The 18,485-nt window shown below is 36.8% G+C and overlaps 2 protein-coding genes across 6 annotated transcripts in view; one reads left to right on the top strand and one right to left on the bottom strand.

The window, feature by feature from the left end:
* The window catches only part of ckap5 (cytoskeleton associated protein 5), a 39,301-nt gene extending 31,522 nt beyond the window's left edge, over positions 1-7,779 (top strand). For all 5 annotated transcript variants that reach the window (XM_077743078.1, XM_077743067.1, XM_077743106.1 and 2 more), the window contains 7 exons: positions 1,442-1,517; positions 2,913-3,101; positions 4,093-4,233; positions 4,888-4,971; positions 5,256-5,415; positions 5,482-5,600; positions 6,046-7,779. In XM_077743078.1, the coding sequence (XP_077599204.1) occupies positions 1,442-1,517; positions 2,913-3,101; positions 4,093-4,233; positions 4,888-4,971; positions 5,256-5,415; positions 5,482-5,600; positions 6,046-6,306 (1,030 nt within the window). In that variant the 3' untranslated portion in view covers positions 6,307-7,779. The remainder of the gene's footprint in view (positions 1-1,441; positions 1,518-2,912; positions 3,102-4,092; positions 4,234-4,887; positions 4,972-5,255; positions 5,416-5,481; positions 5,601-6,045) is intronic.
* A 1,270-nt stretch (positions 7,780-9,049) lies between these two features.
* On the bottom strand, positions 9,050-18,173 carry LOC144185916 (homeobox protein DBX1-B-like). Its single transcript, XM_077710511.1, has 4 exons — positions 17,410-18,173; positions 16,857-16,958; positions 11,228-11,433; positions 9,050-9,560 (listed from the first exon to the last, which is right to left on the bottom strand). The coding sequence occupies exons 1-4, from the start codon at positions 17,774-17,776 to the stop codon at positions 9,258-9,260; spliced, it is 978 nt and encodes a 325-aa protein (XP_077566637.1). The 5' UTR covers positions 17,777-18,173; the 3' UTR covers positions 9,050-9,257.
* Positions 18,174-18,485: the final 312 nt, after the last annotated feature.

Genomic DNA, 18,485 nt, shown 5'->3' with positions numbered 1-18,485 from the left:
TTTTTTGGCATATTTGATATAATGTAGTTCTTGTTTTTTGGCATGTCTGTCAAGTAGAGTTATTTGGCTAGGGACAATTTTACATGCTCCTTTTTACAATGTATGCTGTGAGCATTGCATGGTGTGACTGCAAGTGCACTCACGACAGTGATCCTCGCGGAGGCACGAAAGAACAGGGAGCTGAGTAGGATCAAGCCAAGCTTGAATGGATTTATTTTGAAAAAAAAAAAAAGCCATTGCCTTTCTCATTTTAAGAAGAAAAGCGCACTTATAGTAGCAGTGAAAAGGACTACTACTTTTGCTGACTAAGTGGCGCATTTGGCGTTTTTGAATTACAGATCTCCCCAAAGCGCCTGGAGATGTCATTAGCTGTAGCAAAAAAATGTGTGTGTGTGTTCCAAGGCTCGAGAACCTTTTTAATCAAGTGCATGTCAAGGCTTCCTATTTTTGTCTGTGTGTTAGTTCTAAAAGATGTCTCGTTTGAACTGCGACAATGCGCTGTGAATGTGCAATATTTGCTTTGAAGAATGTGTAATACTTTTTAGTGTATTGTTTGCTCGATATCACTCTTGATGGGCTTCGAGCACTCTGCCAACAACAACGTAACAAGGTTGCCTTGCCTAATATAAACGTGTTGTCACCTGCTTGTTAAATGATACATTGATTTTGGACACTTCAAACGTGCCACAAATTATATTCTTCTCTTCGGTGTCCTTTAGTGGTGACAGAACGGGAGTTGTCACAGGAAAAAAAATATTGAGCAGGGCTAGGCGATATGAAAAATTCATACAATTGAAAAAAATTTAGTCTATCTAACTATCACAATAGCTATCACTTTTTTCTTTTATATCTAAAATTTGAAACCTCTGTGAATAAGTAGGTAAATTATTTTCCCCGTTATTGAACTATAAATGTAACTGAGTAACACCAAAAGTATTATTGTTATTCTGTTGTGCAATAGTTAAGCCAACTCCCTCATGACACTGACAAGTACCTGCAGTAATTTTGACAGCTGCCTTAGTTTTTATAAATTTTGCCTTTAAACCAAAAGTTGCTGTGCAAAATGAAATAAATAAAATCAACTGAAGACATTCATCATTAGCAAGCAGACAATTTTTAGCCTCACCAAAATAAAACAATGTGAACTTACCTCACATGGCCCAAAAAACATTTAAAGTTGGATGAACTTAATCCAATTTTAGCCCAACCTCACAAGTTACAGATTTTTTTCATATTTTACATGAAATAGGGAAGATACTTTTCTGTTATGATATAATGTTTACACAAGATTATATTAATACAATCCTGGTGGGTCAACATTAATCTTAAAATTTTGAATTATTAATATCGCAAACACCCAAAATATCACAGTTTCAGATTGTTATGTATGTATATTTAGGTGTATTTCAAATAAAACTAAACAAATTTTTCTACTTTTTAGTGCTCTGCTGGTGATGCTACAAGACACCTTGGTTCCAACAGCTGGGACACCCAGGTTCTCTGAACTTGTTATGAAGGCAAGTCTCTGAGCGCAAAATACAAACACCGAAAGTAAAAATCTATTAGGCATGCACCAAAATGTGGTCTAAAATGGTTCGACTAAAATTAGAATTAAGGTTGCATTAAGGGTGTTAATGATTAACACCTGCTCCCTTTTTGGTCTGAACCAAACCTAAAACGTCCGTGCTGCCCACCTTATTGGCCTGTTGTGAATATAAACCAGCAACTCTGGTGATAACCGAGCAGCCGGAGGCGTGATTTCGTTTTACCTCCAAGCAGATCATGGTGTGGTTTGCTTTGTGGGAAAGAACCACACCATCTTCCCGAAGAAAGCCTTGAATCGCTCATCTATTTGAACGTAAGAGGGTTCCATAGCCACAGGCTTTATGGGAAATCTTTTTTGATTCACAGTGCTTTGAATAACATAAGTCGTTGCTCAATATATCAAGTTGTTTGGGTCGATTCTAGCAAAATGTGGATGTTACATAAATACCCTCTGAGTCGCCGACATGTCCAGAAAACCCCATAGTTGGATGACAAGTCGCAGACAGGCAACCATTAGCGCTCACACTCATACCTCGGAGTAATTTAGCGTGTCAACGAGCCTAACTTTAATGTTTTGCGATGCGGGAGAAAACCGGAAGTACGTGGAGAAAACATGCAAAACTCCACATAGTGAGAACCCATCTGGGATTGAACCCCTGACCACAGAACAGTGAGACTGCTGCGATGACCACTCTACCGAGTCGTCATATTTATAATAATTAAACAAGTAAATGAACAAAAAAGAAATGATATACCCACCCCAAATCCATAATTTCAAATTATGTTCGAGACACTTAAAGTCCAGAAACAATTGGGTACTGCACCTCTACTTCGATTCTTCTTTCGTAAATTGGACAGCTTTACATGTCTTTTAACAGTAATTTGCATAACCTCAAGATTTCATATGTAGAAGTACAGTGTTCCCTCGCTACTTCGCGGTTCAGCCACCGTGGACTAGGAGCTTCACGGATTTAAAAAAAAAAAAGCACAAATATTACATTGAGACAACATATTTTACAGTTTTTTTTATTATAACATGAATTTCACTCTACCCGTACTCTATATGGTGTGCCGTATACAGGGGGGGGGGGGGTAATTTTTTTAAATTTTTTAAAATTAAATTCAAGTTAAGCATTTTTGAAGGAGCATCCCCACTTCGTGGAAATTCACTTATCGCGGGTGGTCCTGGTCCCCATTAACCGCGTTAACCGAGGGAACACTGTATATCGTAGTGGTACCCCTGTATCATTTATTTTCGTCTTTTGACCTTTTGTTTCATTATCAGTTCATTTTGGTGCATCCTTAGAGTACTAGATGGAATGCTTGAACAGAAACTTTAAACTAATCTCAGCTGTGTGTTTCCTCAGTGCCTGTGGAGGTTGATCCGTAATCTCCATGAGAACATCAACAACGTCAACCTTGATAGGATTTTATTTGATGTCCATAACATCATGAAGGTTTTCCCCAAAGAGAAACTTAAACAGCTCAAGAGTGATGTTCCACACAGAACCCTCAAAACTCTATTGCACACCCTTTGCAAGCTTACAGGGGCTAAGGTAATGAGCTCATGTATTTTCATCAAAACAATGTTTTGTTTACCAATCTTTTAAACTCCTGTTTTTTTTTTTTACGTTGAATGAAACGTAAGATTTGTGATAACAAACAAATTATTCAGTTGGCCTGTTTTTCTTCACTAGTAATATCATGCACCCTTAACGAGCAAAATAACTTAACTGCTTATTTTAATATATAATGGTCTGTAACGAAATATTGAATCGTGAGTCACAGATCTTTTTTTCGGTTTAAAAAAAAAATGTTATAATCTGATCTTTATTTTGTAGTACAAAGTTTTGCCCATGGATTCAAAAGAACATTTTTAATTAAAATATCCACTATGGTCTTTTAAATTAATGGAAGTGATGATTAATTCCTCTTCCTTTTGAAAATGGATTATGACTGGAAAAACCTCAACATAGTATAAATTGAAGCAGTATGATCCTTTTTTAAACGTAGAATTAAAATGTGTGCTTCACATAGAGAGAGGGCTCCTTAATCCCATTTGCGAGGACACCCAGGATAATTCATCCATATTTTGTTATTTTCATAAAGTCTTGGTTGACATAATCCTTCTGCAGAAGCTTAAGTGTGATGAGTTTTATCTAGCGTAGGTGTATCAGAATACATGTCCTAATAGAGTATCTTTAACTGACAGATTCTGCAGCAGGAAATGTCTGTTTAAATGCTGCATTGATGAGTGGGTTTTAAGCAGGTCGTAATACTGCATTTGCTAACCGTAGCCATTATGTTGTCTGGAAGGCTTTGCAATTTGCAAAATTGGAAATCTGAAATTTTCTTTCTTCCAATGGTTAAAGAAGATTCTTTCCGCCGGGATGTACTTGAGCAAGGTCTTATTTTCCAACAGTTAAGTTGGATGTAATTGGTTTTAATTTTTATCAATCAATGAGATCACAAGTTAGAAGTCATAAGTTCATATTTTTGAAATGATCTTTACTAAACGTAGGTGTGCTTTTTATTCTTAATTGACAGATCTTGGACCACCTCTCAATGATTGACAACCGAAATGAGTCTGAATTAGAAGGCTACTTGCAACGGGTTGTCAAACAGTCAGTGGGTAACCAGTTTGGTTGCAAGAGTGACCGAGGCAACGAGAAGGGAAATCTGCACATGGTGAGCAATGGGTGATCTACAAATACTTGCATACACTGTTATTTTTTTTTAATTTTTTAATTTTTTTAGCTTTTAAAGTGACCTTGCGGCTGAGCCCTTAAATGGTTATGAAAAATTTGTTAGGTAAATACATATTTAATTTGAATTATTTAAAGGAGAATTATGGTGTGCAAAAATTGTATTGAACTCTCATTAAAATATCAAGAGCTCACATGCTCTACCTCTTTGGCTCATGCTGAATTATCATACCAATGTTGCATTTCAATCAGTACAGACAGAGGCTAGCAAGCTACACAATGATCATGTAAACATTCAGCATTTGTAGTCTACAAACCATGCATATTTATTCATTTTCTGCTTATTCTCGAGGATAGTGGGGGGTGCCGGAGCCTATCCCAGCCAGCTAGGGGCAATAGGCAGGGTACACCCTGAATTGGTTACCAGCCAATCGCATGGCTCGATGATATCATCATTCTTTCACACATTCATAACTATCAACATTTAATCAATTTGCCATGCATATTTTTTGGGATTAGGGAGTAAATTTGTAGTTTTAATTAAGCAGTAAATTTTGGTGTTGTTAGGATCATCTTTTTAAAACAAACATTTAATGAGAAGAAAAAGCTGACTGAATTATGAATGTTTTGTTCCAAGGACGATGGCATGTCAAAGACAAAGGACCGTGACATTCTATCAGAAATCTTCAAAAAAATTGGCTCGAAGGAAAACACCAAAGAGGTGTGTTTGATTACTTTTTCCACACTTCAAAGTTGTATTTTTTGCCTCTGTATATGTAATTTAAATGGAGTTTTCATGCTTGATTGAAACTGGTATGTTATGCTAACCATGGAAACTATTGGCCATAAACTGGTCCCCCTTTACACAACCTAAGCAATACAACTGGCATGGCACTAATAGCACATTTTAGCACATATATTTTATTCTTTTAATGGGCATTATTTAAATAGCTTTTCACATATTGGTCTATAATGTGTTTTAATACTGTACTGAAATGTCCCCAGGGTCTCACAGAACTCTATGAGTATAAACAGAAGTGCAGGGATGTGGACCTTGAGCCCTTCCTCAAAAACACATCGCCATTCTTCCAGAGCTATGTAGAGAGAGGCCTTCGTATGATCGAGTCTGAACGAGAGGGTAAGCCTCGGATCCAAAACCCAACAGGTGAGCGTACAGACTAGAAGTGTCACTGACTTGTGGACAGATACCAAGTAATATGCTATTCTGCAGTGATTGCACAGCATCAGGCTGACAACAGTCTGAGTAGTAATGAGGAACACCTGAAGCCTGCAGTGTACTACGAAAGACTGAAGATCCTGCGTCAGAGACAAGGACTGGAAAACACCAGGGTGAGTATATTTTTCATGCAATGTTGCAAAGTGAAGATCTGGAGGAATGTTTTTCTTTGTAGATGGCCAAGTGAGATTTTTAGAATCAAAATTGCAATTTAAAATTATTCATAAAATACAGTTCTACCTTAACATACGAAATGTTCAGGTTACGAAACATCGTCATATGCAAATTATGTTCCAATTTACAAAATCCCCTAAAACGTTAATACATTTCCGCTAAGTGTTATATTAGTTTGAAATTGTCAGTCCTATATTATATATACGCTATATTTTTTTCTCCATGTTTTGTGACACAAACCAAGCTTGGAGAATTTAAAGCTCTGACAGTCAAATGGTTAATCACATATGCTTTACTTTAAAAACAATGTGAGCCAATATCCCAGAATGTAATCCTCAACTTTTTCATTGGGCTCAAACATTTCTCTTTTGCCTTTTGTTGCAGAGTAACAGTGGTGGTGACGGAGAGCCCCAAGAACGAGCTCCTATCTCCTCAATTCTTTCATCCAAGCCGTCAGTGGCTTCGTCTACTGACATGCTTCACAGTAAGCTGTCACAGCTCAAAGAATCCAGGGAGCATTATCAGCAAGAACACAAGGCTCAGTCTCGCTCTCCGTCCAACACACACACACGCTCGGCCTCTCCAGCAGCCAACCTGGGCGACCTGAAGAAACGCCTGGAGCGTATTAAGAGCAACCGGGAGTAGGAACACATCATATCATCTCATGGTGGAAACTAGCCTTGTTTTAGGGCAAATCTTGTGTTTCTCCTCCCTGTTCTGTTAGATGGACCTAACAAGCATTAGGAACTTTAACTCCCATTCTTCCTGTGTATAAAATCACCTCCTCGCTCATTCTTCTTCTTTTTTTTTAACGTTCATCTTTTTAATGGAGCTGCATTTAGTTATGGTCGTACGTTTTTATTCTTTGATTAAAAAGTTGCCAGATTTTCTCATACTGCAGATTTTTCTAGGTTGTATAACCTCTGCTTTTATGGTGGAGCAAAAAAGTGCACAGTCAACCCTAGTCTTGTTTTGTTGCCATTCGTAATGTGCAGAGCCATATCGCTGTGTTGAAGTGGACTGTGCTGTGTTTGGACCAAGAGAGGAGACTCTTAAATGTCCATCCAATATCTATAAGGCTTATCCTTAAAGGGGTTGTGGGTAAACTGTAGCCTGCTAACTGGGCGATAGGAAGGGTCGACCCTCAACTGGTCATTACTCAATTTTACTGTTAGAAATGTAACCAACAAAAACGTTGCTAACCTTTTTAAAAACGATTTTTTTTAAAATTAATTTCCTTTTTTCATTTTACTCTGAATAGAAGAGCATTCCCCATCAGGCTGTATTTGACACTCGGTTTTAGAAGACAGAATAGCAGAGCTTATTATTCATTAGGCTTCTATGTACAGATGAAGTATGATTGTAAAAGTAAGACGATAATTACAAGACGGGGGAATTATTGTTGGCTTTACATTATTGAATCACCATTGGTCAAGGAGTCAAGTACTTTCCCTTACATCATAATGGCGTAAAAACTGAGGGCTAAAGTTGGTGATAGCTGCACTTCAGGGATAATTCCCCCGTTCTCCTTATAATACAGGAATGAAAACCTGGATGCTGATTGTGGTCTTTTCCATATAAATAGACCTTCACCTTCTTCCACTTACTCTCTCAATGACCTATCGTAAACAGGTTCAACCCCAACATCACGAGTGGCCAATTTTGGGCCTCGAGACCTGCTATCTGGTCTGTTTTCTATATCCCTACTCCAACATTCCTGAATCAAATAATCGGGATTGGAACCAAGCTTCTTAAGAGCTGTCTGATAAGTTGATTTTATGAAGGTGTTGTAGAGGATGGAGATATGGAAATCAGACCAAATAGCGGCTTTCGGGTTCGGAGTTGGCCACCCTTCCCCAACATGGACACTGTGAGTATCTGTAAATACTATTTGTATGTACTAAAGTAATGTCCTCGTTTAACACCAAAACTTCTTTGAGACATGAGTCCATAGCCAATATTAATGTTATGAAATTCTCTTGAAACCATCTCTTTATGTTGAGATCTTCATCCTACTGAAAGAATTTCTCGCAGCCTAAACTGAAGAGAACATGGCATTACATCCGTGTTTCTTTTTATTTTTCTCTTGTAAATAAAGTTTGCATTGCATAAACATGGTTAGTTGAGTAGTTGAGGATTTTTTTTCTCCATAAATTATTTTTGCACACTTGGAATTGCAATACAATACAATTGGCTCATGTGGAAGAGACTTGTTGTAATCCCAATTAGGCTTATTTCAAATGTTCTCTTTGCCCCAGGTGTCTGAATTTGAATGAGTACCTTCCCAATTTTATGCAAATGTTATGAAAATGTTGCCAAAATCTTAAACTTGCCAACTTGATTTAAAATTGGTTAAGTTCACTCAAATAAAAAACATAGCCATGTGAGATAAATTTACTGTTTACATCAAAAATAGTCGGCTTGCCAATTGTGATGTCTTTTATTTATTTATTGTTTCTTTATATTGCTATGGCACTTTTGGTTTTAAGAAAACTTTATGAAAAAGATGCCTGTCAACATTTTTGAAGGTTGGATTATTCATTACATTTCATAGTATAAATTGTGTTTTTGCACAACAGAACAACAAAAACACTTTTTAAATATCATATTATATATTCTTTTCTTTTAAAGGAAGGTAACATAGTTACTCCACAATTTAACAACAGTAAAAGTAATGTATTTATTCACAGTAGTTCGAAGTTTCTATTTTGAAAGACAAAAGTTGGCTTGTTAGTTATTGTGATAATTATTGATACTGATTGATAATTTAAAAGGGCTAACTTTCAAATATATTTGAACACAGCACCTTTTTGTTTTTAAACGGAGCTTTGAAAATGCAGCACAGTTTTTAGATCATGCAGCTTTGATCTTAGGACATGAGGCTTTATACGCAGTAGTGTTCCCTCGGTCATTGCGGTTTATGGGGACCGGGACCACCCGCGATAAGTGAATTTCCGCGAAGTAGGGATTCCCCTTCAAAAATGCATACCAAATGTATACAGTACACCAAATAGAATACGGGTAGAGAGAGTGAAATTCATGTTATAACAAAAAAAACTAAAATATGTTGCCTCAATGTAATATTTGTATTTTTTCCCCCAAAAAATCTGCGAAGTTCTGAGTCCGCAGTGGCTGAACCGCGAAGTAAAGAGGGAACACTGTAGATCATTTTTTTACAGTAGGGGAATTGTGAAACCATATACTCTAATACTCTAAGATAAAATTATGAACCAAAAAAACTTTGTGAAATGTGCTAAACTAATACAAGTATTTTGTAGTCAAGTGATTTAAACCATTGGTCTATTTATTTATATTGAAAATAAGCATTACAAAAATACAATAAAGTCTAGTGGAGTAAAATACTGTATATTTTGAGAGGAAAACAAAACAATATACTAGTCGCATATTTTACGTGTACACAAAACATGAAACAAAATATAAAAAAGTTAGATACAAAACTGTACACAGGAGTAAACGCTGATAAAATGCAGCCAGTCCCAAAATGAACACAGACACTTGCGGTAGTCAGCCATCACAACCAACATTGGAAGTTAACTGCACTGCAAGAAAGGAAGGAAGGATTGGTTTTCTTATTCTTACGTGACATTGATTTCTTCACTTTCTGACTCCGATTGTTTACTGGACTCTGACGGTGAAGACCGATGATGGTGATGGTGAAGACGTGGCAGCTTTGACTCGTGACCCTCCAATTGTCCTTGACTGCTGACCGCCGTCCTTTCCAGCCTGCTGTGGCAGAAGTTGCTACCCACGTCGGTCAGGTCTGGATGGGGGTTTGTTTTGGTGGGGAGGGTCTGCTGACGGCAACCCCCTGTTGACAGCAGCTCTCTTTCTTTGGAGTTTCTCCATTTCATTCTCCGATTTTGAAACCAGATCTTCACCTATATGGGGAAAAACTTGGGTTGAAACCTTCTTTACATCTGCAGCCTTTGGTTTGTTTTCAAGGTAAATTAGCATAATTACTGTATTTTTAGTAGCATAGCAACAAAGTGAAACCCTGGCTTTCTTTCATAATACTTTATTATTTTGTTGTAGTTTGGCTTTGTGGTAGGTTTTGTTGGGGTGTTTTCATTCATTCATTTTTTGAACCATTTAATCCTGACAAGGGTAAAGAGGGGTGCTGGAGCCACTCCCAGCTGACTTCATGCACCAAGCGGGAGAAAACCTGAATTGGTGACCAGCCAATCGGAGGGCACGAGGAGAATAACAACCATTCACGCTCACATTCACCTAGGGGCAATCTAGTGTCCAATCAGCCTACCATGCATGCTTTTGGATTGTGGGAGGAAACTGGAGTACCCAGAGGAGACCCACACAAGCCCAGGGAGAACATGCAAACTCCATACAGTTGGACCGACCTGGATTTTGAACCCAGACCTGTGAGGCCAACACACGAACCACGAATCCGCCGGACCCCCTCTTTTGGTGTTTTTGTATTGATTTAATGTAATTTGCCTTGATTATCCATTGCTTTCACCTGTTGTCAACTCTCCTGTGTATGATCTTTTGTGTTGCCTTGTGTGTCATCCGCCTATAATCAATGTCTCGTTAACCCAAGTCTGTGTATATTTAAGTCCATTTTGTTTATTCAATTCTTGATGTGTTCATGTCAGAGTGTTAGGTGTGTGTGTCTGTTTCCCAGGTATGTTAGATCCTCTGACTTTTGATTCAGTTTAGTGTTTTTCAATGACATGCATTTGTTTTTTGTCTCTTTAATTAAAACCCTTTACTACACCTTTGTCCTGGCCGTCCTGTTTCCCTCAGATTGGGTCCATGCTCTCTTTTCATGTTTCCATCAATAAATTTGAGCGACCCTGTGATGCAAGTGTGTCGGTCTCACAGTTCTTGGTTCAAATCCAGGTCACATCCACCTGTGTGGAGTTTGCATATTTTTCTCCGTGTGGGTTTCCTCCCACGTTCTAAAAACATGCATGGTAGGCTAATTGGACACACTAAATTGCTCCTAGGTATGCTCCTAAATTGTCTCCTAGTGCCGTGGGATTGGCTGGCCATCAATTGAGGGTGCCCCCCGCCTTGTGCCCCAAGTTAGCTGGGATAGGCTCCAGCACCCCCTGCGACTCTAATGAGGATAAAACCATTCAGAAAATGAGATGAAAGATAAATTAATCTTGGTTAACTACAAATCCTAACCACTGTTAATATGACACATTCTACAAAGCCTACTTTATTCTAAGTTTAAATGGGTTGTTTCAGTAAAAGTATCTGATTTTCATTTATACGGCAAATCTGCATGCATTGAGGTTGGAAAACATGTACATACAGTGGGGAAGAAATGGTTTGGTTGTCACATTTGCATTTCTCTGCCACCAGAGAGCGTTATTTCACTATATCGGTATTAAAATTATCAGAATTGTAGTATCAGGGTGAATTAGAATTTACATATAAAGTCTCCTTACGAAATTTTCATGTTACGAAAAAAGTAGTGGAACCAATTAATTTCGTAAGTAGAGGTACGACTTTATATAAATTAAAAAATATTGGTCAGAATAGATAAAGAAAGGTGTCTTTGATACTGTGTGTACTGTACCTGTGAGTCTTTGAGCCCCAATTTATTGGCCAGCTTTTTTCTGTCTGGCTTGCTGATGTACTTCTGCTTCTGGAAAGTTCTTTCCAAGGCCTTCCTCTGGAGATCGGAGAAGACAGCTCGTCTCAGCATGCCCCGCCTAGGTTTCCCTCTGGGGGCAATGGGCCATGAAAAAGTTCCTGGGACTGGGACCACAGAGGAGGAGGAAGCTGAAGCAACAAGTGATAAAAAAAAGAATTTAAGATAACTGTAGTAGTGTAATAGAAAAATCACAGCACATCTGTTCTTGTTATGTTATGTCCATTCTGCTAATTTTTTTAAGGAAACTTCCAAATTAGAAATTAAACTCGCAATGATACTGATTATTAGGGTATCCTTTGATTATTATATACTCACCAGAAAGCTGATGGCTTTGATTCAATATTTTCATGTGTTTAAAGTAACCAATGCTTTAAAAGTGACTTTAAATAACATGTAATTTTTGAAGAAATTTTGTTGCTACGTATGAATTTTTTTTTGTCCTTCAAGCAAAGTTCATTTTCTTAAATACAGTAATACCTCGACATACGAGCAATTTGAGATGCGAGTAAAATTTTGTGCAAATGTTTACCTTGAGTTACGAGACAAATTTTGATATACAGGGTGTCCCAAAAAGATGCGTACCTATGAAAATTTCTATTTTGACGATGATTAAAAAGCTATTTATTTCAAATTACAATCACACATTATTCAGTTTATGGAAGACCATTCACCAGAGTTTCAGCTATTTCTGTCAATGTTTAGTCAATTTATGGCTTTCCCAAGATGTGTTCCAAATGTCCACCATTACGTTGCAAGCAAACCTGTACTCGTCTGACAAAGTTGTCAATCACTTTTACACACTCCTCTTTTGGGATGGCTCTTATTTTTGCTGTGATGGCAGTTTTCAGTTCCTCAATTGTTTATGGATTTCGTTAAAAAAATTATTTTTTATCGAATAAAATATGGGTACGCATCTTTTTGGGTCACCCTGTACAAGCATACAGCCAAGTGTGGCCAACGCCCTGGTTTTGGGAACAACATTGGCACTGTCTTTCTGGTCCCAACTCCCTCGTGTAAATGTCTCTATGAGCACTGAGTGGAGTGCTACTACTTCTCGTTAGCATGTGGCCGTGCATTATGCTCTTGTGAGGACATTTGTGTGCATAATTTTCGGAATATTTTGAAGGTAAGACAAAAGCAAACAACCCTCGATAGGTTTCTTTTAACTGCATCTGAAAGTGAGGGTGGAGGCGGGGCAAATAAAGCCAACCTGGGAGAAGAAAGGTGTCAACAGGTAAAACTAAATTACAATTAAATTTAGTGTAATGCTAGATTAAATTTATATTTGAGTGTGTCTGTATCGTAATCCAAGTTGCCGTCCAAAAAGTCGCTCTTTCTCCCCTTCGCGAAATCCATCTAATTTTAGTACTATTAAACATCATAGCCAGTAGTTATTTGTTACTCTGTTTATAGATGGCAAATTAGAACAAATTGAAAAAAAATCTAATCCAATATCCTGTTTTTTTTAGTGTTTTTTCAGAGGTTTGGAACAAATTAATTTGTTTTAAAGTGCATTTCTATGGGAAACGTTGATTTGAGATACGAGTAAAATTCGACATACGAGTTCAGTCCCGGAACGCATTAAACTCGTATCTAAAGGTGCCACTCTAATTCATTTGCTCCTTTTTGTTGTGACAATTTACTTGAAATTGACCTATGCACCATATATGTAAACACAAAATACACACCAACTTGCTCTCACATGGACAAAACGCGTATTAAGTTCCATTTGAACTACTCTCCACACTCAAAAAGTTTCCGTTATTCCTTGTTCGCCTTAGTCGTGGGTTGAGTAGAGCACCCGCTGTCAGCAATTGCAAGTCAGTCTTGACTCGGCCTCAAATAGAATTGTCCTCTCTGAAATGTGATGTTTAAAAGTCCAATTTGTCAAGTGGTGCAAACAGAGCCGATGCTAATGAGACTGGCTCTCCAAAGCGCAACTCACACTACCTCTAATGAAGCATGAAGGGGGATTGTATAGGCTGCAAATGCATAGAGAAAGCTGATTGTGTTTCAAAGAATTGAGTGGAGAAGGCTGTCGACATGCCAGTATATTACAGGCCCATTAAAGGCAGGTCAGTATAATGTCCTACTGTTAAAAAGGCTTTAGATGCTGGCATCTTGGAGATTTTGCGTGTTATGTACCTACCCTGATATAATATGCGCTATCATTTCCCTACACTGTCATCAACTAATTTTTTTTGCATCTCTTTCTCATGGCCAGAGAGAAATCATGCAAAGTGATGCCTTAACACAGAGTAAGTAATATGTATAAGTGTTAAACATACTGTAGCTACTATATAAAACCTTCAAAGCGTGCTTGTGTATTTCGGGGGGGGAGGTTGTTGGGCTCCTATTGGTCACGGTGCTGGGAGTTTTGTGAGCAAGTAGAAGAGCTCGGTGGGAAAACGACAGCGCGTGAAGAGGCACTGAGTTCCCGAGCTGGGAAGCTACCCGCCTCACATTTAAACCATGACAAACGGCACTAATATATATGGAGCGTGACAAACTAGACTAATTTGTAGATAACAACAACTGGTGCTAATGTCAGCAGTCAGAGTATCCCCTAAGTAGGTCTTCAACTTGATGGGGGTATCCCAAAGTTAAAAGGCTGACCATGTCTTGGAAGGAAAATGAGAGGACTTTCAATTGACTGCACCCTGAGTTTTTTTTTTTAAATGCTTTTTCTTTTTTAACTATGCAGTGTGAATGAAATATGCATTGTTCTTAACCTTTATCAAATACACACATATATATATATATATATATATATATATATATATATATATATATATATATATATATATATATATATATATATATATATATATATATATATATATATATATATATATATATATATATATATATATATATATATATATATATATATATATATATATATATATATATATATATATATATATATATATATATATATATATATATATATATATATATATATATATATATATATATATATATATATATATATATATATATATATATTAATGTTTTATTTTGTTTGGCGCACTGTTAGCGACATTGTTTCTTTTTAACACAAATCTAATATTTGATAACACAATATTAGAATCAACCATTTGCCAGCCTGTGGCGACAGAAGGCTGTTAGGTGCGAATGTGTGTGTGAGTTCAAGTCCACCGTGAGGTCGCTAACACTAGTATTTCCCAATCTTTTTAACGGCACACCAGTTTGCCGCCACACAATGGTTGGGAAACACTAGGTTACATGCATAAAACACACTGAACTACGGTTTGCTTGAAAGTCAACTGAGACAACTTCCTATTAGGTCACAAACCAGCTGTTTGAGCCATACAACAATTTGCTGGTTTGTATTCACACCAGGCCAAAAGGCGCACACTCACAAACTTGGTAGCTACACAGTCATACTTCTACTTACAAATGCCTCTAGGTACGAGAGTTTCAAGTTACGAAATCACCCAAAAAGTAAATGAATTTCCTTATCCGTCATTTTATCTGGAATTCACCTTAAGGAATTAAAAACTACAAATGCAACCTGGCGCATATTTTCACTTACACACATTCACACGTAGTGCACACAAAAGTCTAAAATGTGCTACAAAGTGGACAGCTTTCGGCCCTGGTAGAATAGGACCTTGCCGATATCCGGTGGGCAAACATGGGTATTACTTCTATAATTGCCGCGGAGGGAGATATTTCTACAGCGTACATTTTTATATGCTTTATTTATTTTAAGACATTAATCAATCATTTCCTTATAGTTTTCTCTAATTTTGCTTGTTTCCTCACATTATTTTATACAAAATTGCGATATGCATTGTCCTAAACTTTTATCAAATATATATATATATATATATATATATATATATATATATATATATATATATATATATATATATATATATATATATATATATATATATATATATATATATATATATATATATATATATATATATATATATATATATATATATATATATATATATATATATATATAACACCAATATTCAAGATTTTGCACTGAGAAAGATAATAATGCTTAATATTGTTATATTGCTTCTTTTTACATTATACATTATTTACAAAATTGGGTTGACCAATTTTAAAGAGTTCCGTTAGTAGTTGTGTGAGGACCGAGAATTTAAATATAAAGTATACTTCTACTTATGAAATTTTCAAGTTACGAAAAAGTCTTGGAACCAATTCATTTCGTAACTATTACCCCACAGTGCGCTGATATGAGTGATAAAAATCTCCCTGGAAACACCAATGGATCTCATAGTATTTGCCTTCAACATAGGACATACGTGTTTATCTCTCCGTTACTTGGACAGCAATGGATGTTATTAGAGAAGGGAGAAGACTTTGTGTCTTAAAGTACTTTGTGTTTTTGCTTTGCTGTTCTGTCTAAGCACCCTCTTGCTACTCACACAATGTAATTTCCCGAATAGGGGATGAATAAAGTTATCCAATCCAATCCAAGAAATAATTCTAGTTTCTAAATCATCTAAGAGGTCTTAAAGTATAAAGTTGCCAAGTGTTTAGATTTTTATCTTCATTTTTGGCAGAAGGCAGAATTATCCTTTTTACTGTCCAAAGCTTTTTTTCCTGAGAAGAAATTTTATTAATGTGGTTATTCATTCATTCATTCATTTTACTTTTTGTTGCTTGTGTTTCAATATTCATTACTTCATCTATTCAACGAGATTAACACTACCAGCCAACTTGAGGCAGCGTATTTCCTCAACTATTCATTCATCTGCCATGCCACGCATCCCCGTAAGGGTTGCAGGGACCGCGGGGGGTCACACCCATGGACCATTATGGATTGATACAATGCATGTTTTTCCAATTTGGGGAAACCGCAGTATTCAGAAACAGGGGTCGGCAATAAATAATTGGTAAAACATTATTGCAATACATTTCCACAAAGATATTTATTTTTATGCTTAAAAAATGATCAATTATTAGTCGCCGGACCATAATTATTAGCAGTAATTTTCCACAGGCGTTCTTTGTAGCATGCAAGAAATTTGCCAATCATACGTACAGAAAAACACGCAACACACCCTTCACGCTTGCATGCATGCGCATTTGCGAGCATTTCTCTACTCGTAAACTAATAGGGCTGTTGTGACTTTAGTGATGACTTAGTATATATTAAAATGTACATGATCTTGCCCATGTCACTTATATCACACACATATTAATACCAGAATTATGATAAAACAAATATGAAAAAAATCCAAACCTTTGGAAATGCATCATTTTCCCCAAATTATTTATCATAACATTTATCAGAAAAGAACGATGTGAAAATCATACACATTGTAGTTATTATTATTATTTACCATAGAAAAATAAAAATAGAGAGAGAGAGAGCGAAAACCTCACAGAAAAGGCAATTTTGTCCAGATAAATTTGTCTTGCATTGTTTAGCATTGAAATTCTATAACATATTCTCATTTATGTCCAATATTTGATTTAGTCCCCCAAAATATTGACAAGTGGTGTTCAAGTAGAAGAGCTGTTTAAGTCCTTTTACCTGTGAAGTAGGATGCTCTGATGAAAGGATGAAGACTTGCATCCAAGAACGGTAGAGGAAAAGATTTGGTTTGCAAACTGTGAACTGGAGAAGATGAGCAACCTGGAGTACATCAACATAACACCATATCATCTTTTTAGAAATCACTATAATCTAAAAACTATTAATATTTCATTTCAAGTTTAATTCATGATTGTATGGGTTGACTAAGACTATATATAAAATCAAATAATTCATATATATATATATATATATATATATATATATATATATATATATATATATATATATATATATATATATATATATATATATATATATATATATATATATATATATATATATATATATATATATATATATATATATATATATATATATATATATATATATATATATATATATATATATATATATATATATATATATATATATATATATATATATATATATATATATATATATATATATATATATATATATAATCCACAGTATACTATAACTACTACTGTACTTTAGTGTATAATTCATGATTCGTCAAGGAGATTCTTACCACCCCTTGTGGACGGTGCCAGTATGGCACTGACGCCAAACTTCAAACAATTTGAAGCCGGACAAGCCGACTGCGAGCCGCCGCTGTGGTTCGGCTGCTCGGAGCACTGAAATACGGAGCGGGTGGCACCGTTTCCCGACGCCCGGGACGAGAAGCCCGGCTCCGGGCTGAGCGAGATGACGTCGCCGGGGTTTGCGGCCGAGAAACTCCGCTGAATGTAGTGGTACGCCGGCTGGCTGATTCGGAGGAGATCTTCCACGCGGTAGCCCGAGGGCAGCGACCGGGGCACGGGGCAAGTCAGAGCGGCCGGAGGACGCAGCAGGTCCGGGTAGAAAGGATGCGACAAGGCGCTGCAGGGAAACATCATGGCTTGCCCTTGCGCTCACCAAACTTGTTCACTTCTTGTCTTGACACTCTGGACAACTTGTCGCGGGATTCGCCTATTGGTTGCTGATTGTTTTTTTTTTTTTTTAACTTTTATAGAATCGACTTTGCCTCGAAAATTCAACGCCCTGCCCATCATCGGCCAGGTTTATGAACAGGGATTGGCCAAAACTTCTATTCTCCGGGCCTGATTGGATTTGAGAGCAACAAGTGGGCGAGTCCTCCTTCTCCTTCAAACTTTTGGAAGTCTTACAATAAGTAGCCTGTGAGACATATATTGAAATATCTGCATCATAAGATGGGTCAATCAGATAAAAATAGACCATTGAGGCCACACATTAGTAGAATAATATACACGTCCAGGAACAAGTACAACTACGTTCTGGTCACTACAGTGGACAGCTATCAGCTGTTTCAAATACTTACACTAACAAGTTATTAACCCTTTATAGGCCAGGTGGGTATTTTTGGGCATTAAAATAATCAAATACTATCTTTTTTTTGTTTGTCTTTTTTTCATTGTTTGAACCGCTTTATCCTCGATAGGGTCGCGGGGGTGCTGAAGCCTATCTCAGCTAATTTCAGGCCACAAACTCGCCATTCACGCTCACACTCACTCCGAGGGGTAAATTAGTGCATCCAAGCAGCCTCCCGTGTATGTCTTTGGAATGTGGGAGGAAACCGGAATACCC

The sequence above is a fragment of the Stigmatopora nigra genome, chromosome 2, assembly GCF_051989575.1.
Source record: "Stigmatopora nigra isolate UIUO_SnigA chromosome 2, RoL_Snig_1.1, whole genome shotgun sequence".
Classification (NCBI taxonomy): domain Eukaryota; kingdom Metazoa; phylum Chordata; class Actinopteri; order Syngnathiformes; family Syngnathidae; genus Stigmatopora; species Stigmatopora nigra.
Note: the sequence above shows the minus strand (reverse complement) of the source record. Positions and strands in the feature narration are given on the sequence as shown.